This window comes from Mobula hypostoma, chromosome 7, assembly GCF_963921235.1.
Source record: "Mobula hypostoma chromosome 7, sMobHyp1.1, whole genome shotgun sequence".
Lineage (NCBI taxonomy): Eukaryota > Metazoa > Chordata > Chondrichthyes > Myliobatiformes > Myliobatidae > Mobula > Mobula hypostoma.
Genome location: NC_086103.1, coordinates 19,683,373 through 19,695,499, shown reverse-complemented (window position 1 = coordinate 19,695,499; position 12,127 = coordinate 19,683,373). Strand labels below are relative to the sequence as shown.

General features: G+C 42.5%; 1 protein-coding gene across 8 annotated transcripts in view; it reads right to left on the bottom strand.

Moving 5' to 3' along the window:
- Positions 1 to 12,127, bottom strand: part of LOC134349176 (prolyl 4-hydroxylase subunit alpha-2-like) — a 157,878-nt gene that overhangs the window by 77,035 nt on the left and 68,716 nt on the right. For all 8 annotated transcript variants that reach the window (XM_063053118.1, XM_063053123.1, XM_063053117.1 and 5 more), the window contains 4 exons: positions 7,989 to 8,085; positions 6,399 to 6,550; positions 4,068 to 4,205; positions 2,056 to 2,295 (listed from right to left, as the gene is read on the bottom strand). In XM_063053118.1, the coding sequence (XP_062909188.1) occupies positions 2,056 to 2,295; positions 4,068 to 4,205; positions 6,399 to 6,550; positions 7,989 to 8,085 (627 nt within the window). The remainder of the gene's footprint in view (positions 1 to 2,055; positions 2,296 to 4,067; positions 4,206 to 6,398; positions 6,551 to 7,988; positions 8,086 to 12,127) is intronic.

Sequence of the window (12,127 nt, the reverse complement as noted above, 5' to 3'; positions counted from 1 at the left end):
TCACCATCACATGACTTAATTTCCCATTTCCTCTCCCAGTATTAAAGTTTACAATGGGTGTGAGACACAAGGAATGTCTTGACAGTCCCTGACGAAGGGTCTCGGCCCGAAACGTCGACTGTACCTCTTCCTAGAGACACTGCCTGGCCTGCTGCGTTCACCAGCAACTTTTACTGTGTTGCTTGAAATTCCAGCATCTGCAGATTTCCTCGTGTTGACAGTCCCATTTGTCTGCTTTATAGGTTCATCAACTCTCTCCAGATGTGTATGTGAAGACGTTTGTCTGTCAGAATGTTCATATTACCCACATGTTTTTAGTATTACAATAAACCTATATCTCAGCAAGTGGCTGCTGGCTAATGTAATAGCTTGAACTTCCAGCAGAAATTTGAAACATTGGTAAATAACTAAATATTAAAAAGACAAGTGTTGATTCTAGAAATACCACTCTATTCCTGTTAGTCTAACACTATCATAATGCTTGCTGATAAATTATAAACTCAGTGTCACTGCTGTAACCCTGCTGCTGGATTAGTTGTACAGTTTTACGCAGAGCCTGATGAGTGCATGGAATGGGCTGACGGTGACAGTGGTGGAGGCGGATATGACAGGGTCTTTTAAGAGACTCCTGCACAGGTATATGGAGCTCAGAAAAATAGAGGGCTATGGGTAAGCCTCGGTAATTTCTCAGGTAAGGACATGCTCAGCAGAGCTTTGAGGGCTGAAGGGCCTGTATTGTGCTGTAGGTTTTCTACATTTCTATGTTTCTAGTTACATTACCCCATCCTGCTAATCACTTACTAACATACAACTAAGAATGGATTAGTCATACACAATCACTATCGTGTACCCAAGCCACTGGATCATTGCGCCACGGTAACATAGCAGTTAGTGTGACGCTATTAGAGCTTGGGACGTTCCAGATATCAGAATTCAATTCCAGCACTGTTCTGCCCCTATATCCTCCCCGTGGAATATGCGTGTTTTCCTTGGGTCCTCCTGGTTCCTTCCATAGTCCAAAGACGTACCAGGTAGGTTAATTGGTCAATGTAAGTTGTCTCGTGATTAAGTTGGGGTTAGGTTAGCCCACCTTTGGTCCCCACCTGGCAGTCAGCTCTCACCTGTGGCTCCCCGTAGCTGTTTGCATGTGACAGCGGCCACACCCCGGGCAACGACTTTGACAAGCCAGCTAAACCAGGTGAGAGTAGCCGACGGGTCTCAAACCCTCGGTGCGATAGGGAGTTGTCTATCCCAGCATGTGAAGACAGACTCCGGCGGATTGAGCGGACGAGACCTATGGAAGGTCCAACGGTCAAGAAGGTGGTCTCTGCAAGCGTTGTGGAACGCGTAGAGCAGGACAAGACACAGAAGACGTCCTGGTCATCCACTGCGCCTAGTCCCATCTCCAGCCGTCTAGACTCTGTCTTGCCACTGGATCCAGATGGGAATTGGGAAGAGAGAGTGCGGCTGACGCTGCGCAACTCTCCCTCACTTAAATCCAAACCACGCGCTAGTCTCGACACCATCATAATGGTGTCGAGGTCCTCATCGACGTCAACGATGGACGAACAACCAACCAACCAAGGTTAGGGTTAATCGAAGTTGTGGGGCCACGCGTATTGTTAAACAAATAAATTACTAACTCAGTAACTGTACTGTTGTTGAGTTTCTCCTTGATATGGGAGTATTAATTCCGGGACACCACAATAACCCCAGTTGACAGAAAAAGATTTAGGATTAGCTTTATCTATCACATGTGCAAAATATTTTGAAACCTACAGTGAAATGCGTTGTTTAGGTCAAGGAACAACACAGTCCAAGGGTTATCCTGGTTCAGCCTGCAAGTGTCGCCAAGCTTCAGGCAGCAACATAACATGCTCACAACATACAGATTGTAACCTGTACATCTTTGGACTGCGGGAGGAAACTGGAGCACGTGGAGGATACCTACACAGTCACCGACAGAAAATAAAAACTTCTTACAGATTAGCAGCAGGAATTAAATATTGATCAGTGCTGTAAAGTGTTATGCTAATCAGTTACTCTTGCTATTACCAGCAGCTATCAGGCGCTTTGTCAGTTTGATAGCACGACGCAGGTCCCCCATCTGGTATACGGAGTAGCTGAGATAGTCCAGCACTTCAGCCTTGGTGACTCCACCGGTCTCTCCTTCCTCCAGCTGCTTGAGGGTTTGCTCCATCCACAGAAGCGTGTGGTAGTAGTCGCCATCATTATAAGCGACCTTTCCCAACTCAAAGCAGTCATCGACCAAGAGCGAGACCAGGTCCTGTACACCTACAAACGAATGTTGACAAATGGCGAGATCGAGGCAAACTTATACTAATATAACACTTCTAATCTGATAAAATATAAACAAGGAAAGGCTAGTAAAGTTTTCTTTTAATCCTATCATGAGAGATCAGACCCTGCAGACTTCAGATTCAGGAAGTTACAGATTGTCTACGAAATAAACTTGGTGAATAGTCTCGAATTCAACGTGAAAACTCAAGAATCAGAAATGAAAACAAGGTTTATTGTCACTGACATGATACATAAAGCTTACTTTCTGGCAGCAGTACAGTGCAGACATAACAAATTACAAATAAGTTACAATTAAAAAATATGTAGTGCAAAAGAGGACCAGCAGAGCAGAGCTCATGGGTTCATGCACAGTTCAGAAATCTGATGGCAAAGAGGAAGAAACTATTCCTAAAATATCGAGAGTGGGTCTTTAGGCTCCTGTACCTCATCCCTGATGGTAGTAATGAAAAACTGTCCCAAATGACGAGGGTCCTTAATGAGGGAAGCCACCTTCTTGAGGTTCCGCCTCTAGAATATGCCCTCGATGATGGGGAGGCTTATGTGCATCGTCTACAACCCTCTTATGATTCTCTGCATTGGCACCCCCATACCAGACCATGATGCAACCAGTCAGAGAGTTGTACAGCTTTTGGTGACATACCAAATCTCCTCAAGCTCCTATTGAAGTATAGCTGCTGGCCAATGCTCCCTCTAATTTGTAATGAACAGTTATATCGACACCACTTGACTAACCTATCTGTTTCCCTCCTTTACACCACCTTGCCATCATCTGAGATTCTGCCAACAATAGTGGTATCATCAGTCAATTCATAGATGGCATTTGAGCTCTGCTTGGCCACACAGTCACACGTGTAGAGAGAATAGAGCAGTGGGCTAAGCATCCCTGAGGTGTGCTGTGCTGATCGTCAGATTTATTGTCACTGTCATAATTCATGAAACTTGTTGTTTTCTGACAGCAATAGTAAAACAGCATCCAAATGAGGAGAAGATGGTGGCACGATGGCAGCGCGCGCGGCCTCTCCGGTGAATGAATGATATCTGTTATCTGTCAAGTAGGGGACCGTGCACAATTCTGATTTGATGGAAACGGACGTGAGAGTACGGAGGAACATCTGGAAAACTTCTGAAATGCCCGCTTCGCTGCCGCTGCTACTGTGTGGTAACCGGAATCTCCGGAGCAGAAGGCCCCGAAATCCCCGGCTTTGCTTGTTTCAGCGGCCGGGAAGAGGCCGAAGGCGCTTGGCAGAGGATGGCGCTCGGGTGGCTGTATCGGAGAGGCTGGTCGGAGGCTTAAGGTTTTCAGACGGACGGACTCAGTGTCGGCTGCTTCCAAGGCATCGGCAAGGTGACGGTGCCTGGAGGTTTATGGCAGGGAGCTTCTCCCTTTTGCCGCCTGCTATCGGGGACTCGGGGACTTTGAGACTATTTTTACTATGCCCAGGGTTTGTTTTTCATCAAATTATGGTATTGTTTTGCACTACTGTAACTATATGTTTTAATAATATGGTTCTGTCAGTGTTAGCCTTTGGTTTGTCCTGTTTTCTGTGATAAACATTGTATCATTTCTTAATGCATGTATGCATTTCTAAATGACAATAAAAGAGGACTGAGTGTTCTCATAATCTAAAAAAGAATCTGTAATTCTAGTAAACCAGATGAAGGTTATGAGCAATGTGCCGTCCGCAGCATAAACTGTATTATAGTATCGCAGATCATAGCAACTAGGAACATGATGTTCTAGGTACCTGGCAGCCTGCCCTTGGAAATACTATCCGAATCCAGCCGATACGTGTCCTGGAGACGCATGAGGGCTTTTGCTGCTCCGCTCTCGTCTTCATCTGTGGGGAAGTGCTGTCGCTGAATTGACAGATTAGCAATGAAGTCTGCAAAAAGAAATAGATTAATGAGAGACTCCAGATGTGAATAAACAGGGTAAGGACGTGCTGGCAACAGCATGCAGGTGCAGGTGACGCCACGCTTCTGGTACCAATATAGCTCACCAACAACTTACGCCTCTGACTGTCAAAGTCCCTTTTCAAAATTGGTAGTTTAATTTTTATTTTTATTTAGAGATACAGCATGGTAACAGGCTGTTTTGGCCCGATGACCCCGCTCCACCCAATTAAAACCATGTGACCCATCAACCTACTTACCTGTACGGCTTTCGAATATGGGAGGAAACCAGAGCCCCAGAGGAAACCTTCCCAGTCCCAAGGAGAATGTACAAATTCCTTACAGACATCAGTGAAAATTGAACCGAATGTTGCAGTGTAAAAGAGTTATACTATCCGCTACACTGCTGTGCCAGCCATTGTACCATTTCACAGAATAATAAACAGAGAGCTACAACAACATTAAACTAGGCTTGTTAGTTCTTGCTTTTTATTAGGAGACCCTGATGGTAGTTTTGGAAGATTAGTCCATAATGCTGGGTAAACGAATTAAAAACATGAATAAGGCTTCACAGAAGTCAAAGCTCCTCACAATTAGTTTAAGAATGTTATTTATTTTATTTAGAGATACAGCGCAGACCAGGCTCTTCTGGTCCAACGAGCTGTAACATGCAGCAACCCACATATTTATTACTAGTCTAATCACGGGACCATTTACAATGACCAATTAACCTACTAACTGGTGCGTGTTTGGACTGTGGGAGGAATCTGAGCACCCGGAGGAAACCCATGCAGTCACGGGGAGAATGTTGAAACTCCTTACAGACAGGGCTGGAATTGAACTCCAAACTCCTGAGCGCCTTGAGCTGTAATAGTGTCGTGCTAACCACTATGCTACTGTGGCACCTCAAATAAAATGTTACGAAGTTTTATGAATTGATGGCCTAAAGACTGTCTGGGGCTCAACACCATGGGTTCTGTCTGCAGACTTTACTGCAAGCCTTCATGGAACAGGAAGAATCACTTTGTATGTACCCATAAAGAGAGAATTTTACACAAATGTCTTCCTCACTGAGACACGGCCTACAACTTTCATTCCTGGTCCCATTGTTCTTAACCAACCTTGAGGGATTTTTCAGCTAATGTGTATAATCCTGTCATTACAACACAGAAGTATATATTAAGCAGACAGTAATAGTTATGAAAGAAATACACAATAAATAATAATACATCCCTGAAAACATCTACACACTAAGGAGGGCCTACCATACCTATCAAACTACCAATTAAATGCAAGTATGCCTCTCCCTTTTCGGTGTTAAAGAGTTCAAAATATTTCCCTTCAGATAAGGTTTGTACAATAGGGCTTTTCGTCTTTCTAAATTACTGTTATTATATCTCTCTGTCTTCCATCTATTCTATATTGACACCTTCTCAGTATTCTCTCAGTTAGAATCTAATTGAATCCCTGAATATCAATTGCCCATCCAGCTGTTCTCCACTCAGGATACTGGGATTCTTCCTAAACAAAAGTTGCCATATTATTGCAAGTTCTTGATCTTAGGGAGCATTTGGGTCCCAAGGATTGTGTAATTTGATAATATGCAAAACGTATCGTATGTTTGAGAAGTGAAGGAACATTACGAACAGAATATATATATCAACCCTGACCCAAAATGTAGATCCATTTGAAGAAAAGATGGGCCCAGAGAAGGAAGCTGTCAAATGAGCACAGCCAGGAAATTTGAATTCCAGGGCATCAACTGATCTATTTTAATCATGTTCCAATCCAAATCCCAAGGGAATAGTGAGGAGGTCAATGCCAAAGACCTAATGAAATGTTTCCAACACATAGGAAGTGGAAGGGAAAGAATTCTGATGGGAATGGCTGGAAGTGCAGATATCGAGGTTGGGGAGGGAAGAGTTCCAAGGCTACCTTTTGTATCCCAAAGGTATTGTACTGCTTCTGGGTCACAAAGATCCCTCTTTGAAACATTTTCTACTATGGTTACCTGGCAATGATCCACCAGATTTCATACGTGACTCCATCACGGGGCATGAGTTAAAAATTGCATTAGACTCAAGTCTTAATGCTAAAGGGCAGTAGATTTGAAGTATCCACTGGCTTACTAGCAGAAATAGGCACTATAAAGTCAAATACAGCTCATGTTTTCCATTACTTACCACCAGAAGTGTGCTGCAGAACCAAGCTTTCCAGTCTCAGCCACTCTGTGTTCAATCTCTTCATTAGCTTGTATGCGTTTACTGGATGGCCCAGATAGCCTTCTGGGTCAGAGGTCGAAGTGTGTGTCAGTTCATCCAGCTTTTCAGCCCAGCTGCAGATATGGTGGGAAGTGCCATTATTAAGAATGAGAAGCAGTAAAATCAGTATTGTTGCATCCTCTAAATGATCACATTTATATATACATTTACTATATATTTTAAACATTTCAATAACATATTTTCACATTTTTACATACAAGATACAGCAGGGCACGGCTTCCTGTATCTCCATGGTTTGGAAGAGCTATTGCTCTCAGTAGCTGTGGAAAGAACTGGGGGCAGCTCAGTGGTGTGCCCAGTGGATGGCTGCTTCCTAGCTCCAATAATCTGAATTTAATCCTGACTTTCAGTGTGGTCAGCGTGGAGTTTGCACTGTGACCCCACAGGCCTCATTCCACCCCCCAAACACAGTAGGTTGGTGGTTCAATTGGTCATTGTAAGCTGCCTCTAGCATGTAGACGGGTGGTGAATCTAGAGGGCAGGGAGGAGGTTGATGGAAATAATTACAGTGCAAATTACTGGGGTGAATGAAGTTGCTCAATGGATCAGATGGTCTCCTACGCTGTGAGGAAATTATGGAACTTATTAAAGAATTGACGGTGGGGAGGTAGGGGAGGGGAAATAAGTGATGATAGTCATTTCCCACCCATAAACTCTGCTAATGGAGTACATTGAATCATTCACTAGGGCAATGTCAAGGTTACATCAAAATAAAAGCAATATGCTTCATGAATAGCAAGAAATGCTGGTTTTATTTTAAAAGGATAACTGAAACTGGTTAGTGTGTGCTCGGCAGAGTGAAAGAGAAAACGAGGGAACAAAAGGCTCTCCTCTCAGGACATTATACCAACAGCTGAGTGCGCCAAGCAGAGGAGAGCAAATCAGCTTTATTAAAGATTAAAGGCCAGCTTTATTTGCCACCTGTACATTGAAACATGCAGTGAAATGCATTGTTTTGCATCAATGACCACCACAGTCCGAAGATAGTGCTGGGGCAGCCCACAAGTGTTGGCATGCTTCTGGCACCAACATGGCATGTCCACAACTCATTACCCTTAACCCGTATGACTTTGGAATGTGTGTAGTAATCAGATCACCCAGAGGAAACCCACGCAGTCCTGGGGACACCATGCAAACTCCTTACAGGACTGCGGCAAGAATCTAATCGCAGTTGGTGATTGCCAGAGTTGTAAAGCAGTTCTGCTATCTGCTATGCTACCGTGCTGCCCAGTGCTTGGTGCAGGGGGAAGCTTCGTATACATTACTTAGGCAATGTGTTTTTCTCATTTGTAGAATATAAATTACAGATTCAATAGAGTGACCCCTGTGTGACACCTGCTGTGATTTTGGCCTCTGTCTTTCATTCTACCGGACATGCACAATTGTAATTGGTCTGAATTAGAGACAACTCAAGTAAGTTGTATGACAGTGAGTAACTGCATTATCATTAAATTTACTGAAATAGAAATGATAGACATTATCAACGAGTACCTTTTAATTGCTGATAACTTGGCTTCTTCTGCAGTGATATATTCTTTCAGAGATTTGACCAGGTCTTTTTCCAAGTAAATCAAATCTGTCATTTGACCTTAAGAGAAATGGTATTTACTTTTTGTAGAAAGTACAGGCAGTTCATGGACATTTACTGCACTATTTTCATACTCTTGGCTGTGGACCATCAACAAAAACCTTAAATGGCAGGTGTCAAGTTTGTTGCAACTGAAAAGTTGAATCTCTGTACTTGAAACATTTTTGATTCCTTTCATCTGCACAACTCGAAAATGATTTTGAAGAATGTTTTTCTTCATGCAGAACAGTCAGGGAAATGTAAGGTGATCACAACAAAGTTTTTTTCATTGGTGGTGACCACATAGGTAATAATGCATCCTGTGCCAAACAATTTAGGTACTTTGAAATACTGCAGAATATCGGTACCTCAGTTGGCTGTGCACTGATGATGGTCTCTCAGTTGGAGCCGAAACATCTGCAAACATTTTGCCAAGCATGGCAATCAACAAGACTTCCACTTTAGGTATTGCTTGCATTGCTTGCAGGTTAATAAAGGTCAAATGACCCCAGGATGAAAGTGTAAACTCACTACCAGAATCAGGATCAATATCACTGACATATGTCAATCAGGATCAATATAACACTCATAGGCCAAACAGGATCAATATCACAGACATATGTCAATCAGGATCATTATTACTGACATATGTCAATCAGGATGAACATCACTGACATATGTCAATCAGAATCAATATCACTGACATAAGTCAAACAGGATCATTGTCAATGACATATGTCAATCAGGATCAATATCACAGACATATGTCAATCAGGATCATTATCACTGACGTAGGTCAAACAAGATCATTGTCAATGACATATGTCAATCAGAATCAATATCACTGACATAAGTCAAACAGGATCATTGTCAATGACATATGTCAATCAGGATCAATATCACAGACATATGTCAATCAGGATCATTATCACTGACGTAGGTCAAACAAGATCATTGTCAATGACATATGTCAATCAGGATCAGTATCATTGGCATATGTTTTGTGGCTACGGTACAGTGCAATACACAAAAATACTATAAATTACAATAATTAGAATCAGGTTTAATTCCACCAGCATATGTCATGAAATTTGTTAACTTAGCAGCAGCAGTACAATGCAATACATGATAATATAGAAAAATAAATGAATTACAGTAAATATATAAATGTATATTAAATAGTTAATTTAAAATAGTGGAAAAACTGAAATAATAAAAAAGTGAGGTGAGCAAATATACAGAAAGATTTGTTAAATAATTAGTGCAAAAAGAAAGCAAAAATGGTGAGGTAGTGTTCATGGTTTGGTTCTTTGTCCGTTCAGAAATCTGATGCTGGAGGGGAAGAAGCTGTTCTTAAAACACTGTGTCTTCAGGCTCCTGTCCCTTCTCACTTAAGAAGAGTGAATGTTTTGGGTGATGGGGTGGGGGGGGGGTCCTTAATGACATAAGCTGCCCGTTTGAGGCACTGAATTTTGAAGGTGTCCTTGCTGCTGGGGAGGGTATTTCCCTTGACAGAGCTGGCTGAGTTTACAAACCTCTGCAGTTTTCTCCGATCCTGTGCAGTGGTCCCTCCATGCTAAATGGTGATGCAACCAGTTAGAATACTCTCGACAGTGTATCTGTAGAAATATGTGAGCAAGTCCATCATGTTGCTTAAGGGAGTGAAACCAAACCTCTAGGGCTCAGTTTCCACCTGGGGTGCAATTTAGCCTGGTTTCCACTGAGACTCACTTGCACCCCTCCCTTCACACAATCAGTCATGAACCAGGATTATCGGGGAGTACCATGTGCTTTCTCTTTATAATCCGCCTGTGTGCAGTCTGGAGGGATGACCCCATGTTTCCTGCTGCCTGGTTCTTTCACTTTTCCATCCCAACCTGACTTATGTCTACGGCCTCCTGCACTACCATAATGAAACCCCACTGGAGTTTGAAGAACAGCAACTCATCTTCTGACTGGGTGCAATGCTGCTTTCTGCACCCACTATCAAATTGTACAATTCCAGGCAACTTGCTGCCCGTCTTTAAATTAGAATTGGCCAGTTCTGCTGTCAGTCATTTATCTGTAATACTGGCTCAGTACTTTCCTCTCCATTAATACAGCCTGATCTGCTGGACAATTCCTTCAGCTCCGCATTTCACAACTTTTACATTCCTTTGTTATTCTCTCCCTTGTTCCTTCCTTATTTTGCTCATCTTTCTTCCCTCATTTATCTATAGCACATATCCACCTACACTGATTCTGACCACACCTAATACCAGCTACCCCCTGGTTCCATTCTTTACACAGTGCAATTTAAAACTGACTTGGTTTCCCGCTTCTATAATTCTGGCAAAACGTCTTTGACACAAAGCATTTACTTGATTTCTTTTTCCACAGATGCTGTCTGACATTCCAAGTGCTTCCATCATTTGGTTCTGACTTTTCAATGATTTTATTTTTACTAATATACAATCCTGGCATCTGGATTTACTCAACTGACAATAGGTTTAAAGACAAAATGAGCAACACATACACAATGCTGGAGAAGGTCAGTCAGTCAAGCAGCATCTATGGCAGAAATAAACAAATGACGTTTCAAGCTGAGACACTTCATCAGGGCTGAAAGTGACATAAAAAGTGTAGAGAAACCTTTCTCCATTACAATGAAAAGCAAACAGATAACTTTTAAAGAATGCCTTCAAAAGCAGTGTGACACTAATATGCACTGTTAAAGTTTCAGGCACATGTATATAGCTAGGGTGCCTAAGACTTTTGCACAGTACTGGATTTATCAAATGTTTACCAATATTAACAAAAACTTAAGACTCAAAGGAAACAAAAAGTTTTTTCAGATATATAAGGTGTAAAAGAGAGGCAAGAGTAGATATTGGACCACTGGAAAATTTTGCTGGAGAGGTAGTAATAGGAGACAAGGAAATGGCAAACGAACTAAATAAGTATTTTGCATGTCTTCACTGCGGAAGGCACTAGCAGTATGCTGGGAGTTCGAGAGTGTCAAGTGTCAAGGGGCAGAACTGAGTGAAATTGTCATTACGAGGGAAAAGGTGCTTAAAAACTGAAAGGTCTGAAAGTAGGTAAGTCACCTGGACCAGATGGTCTATACACCAAGGTTCTGAAGGAGGCATCTGAAGAGATCATGAAGACATTAGTAATGAGCCTGTGGTATTACAGGAAAGATACGAGCACGGATAGAGCATACTGATAGTGTGTTGTGTCCCGCTGAAGGGTCTCAGCCCAAAACGTCGGCTGTACTCTTTTCCTTAGATACTGCCTGGCTTGCTGAGTTTCTCCAGCATTTTGTGTGTGTTACTTGGATTTCCAGCAACTGCAGATCTTCTCTTGTTTGTGATTGGACAGAGCATTGGCTGATAGGGAGGAGTGGGAATAAAAGGAGCCTTTTCTGATTGGCTGCCGGTGACTAGTGGTGTTCCACAGGGGTCTGTGCTGGACCACTTCTTTTTACATTATATATCTATGATTTGAATGAGGGAATTGATAGCTTTGTGGCCACATTTACAGAGGATATACAGAGGAGGGGTGGAGGGGCAGATAGTGTTGAGGAAGAAGAGAACCCACAGAAGGACTTAAACAGATTAGGAAATTGGGCAAAGAAGTGGCAGATGGATTACAGTGTTGGGAAGTGTATGGTTATGCACTTTGATAGAATAAATAATATAGTAGACTATTTTCTAAATGGTGAGAATATTTCAAAGACGTCAATTGGATACTGCAAATGATCTCTTGTGCAGCTGGGTCCTCAGAGATTCAGCGTGGAGTAGATGAGCAGGTGAGGGAGAATAAATGGGGGATTGGAACAGAGGGGTCAGCATGGGTTCAATGGTTTGAATGGCCTCTTTCTGTGTTGTAAGAAATTATGAGCATGCTCCTCAAGATGCAGCACTTCCTCCCCAAGTTTTAGCAAGACTATTCAGGAGATGCAGATATAGAATGGGCCATTTCTTCAAGAGACGCTTAACCAGTATTCCCCATCAATCCAACTTCAGTTCCTCTGTGGTCTAAATGTCACTCGCTACAAGCACTTCTCTCATCACAAAGCATC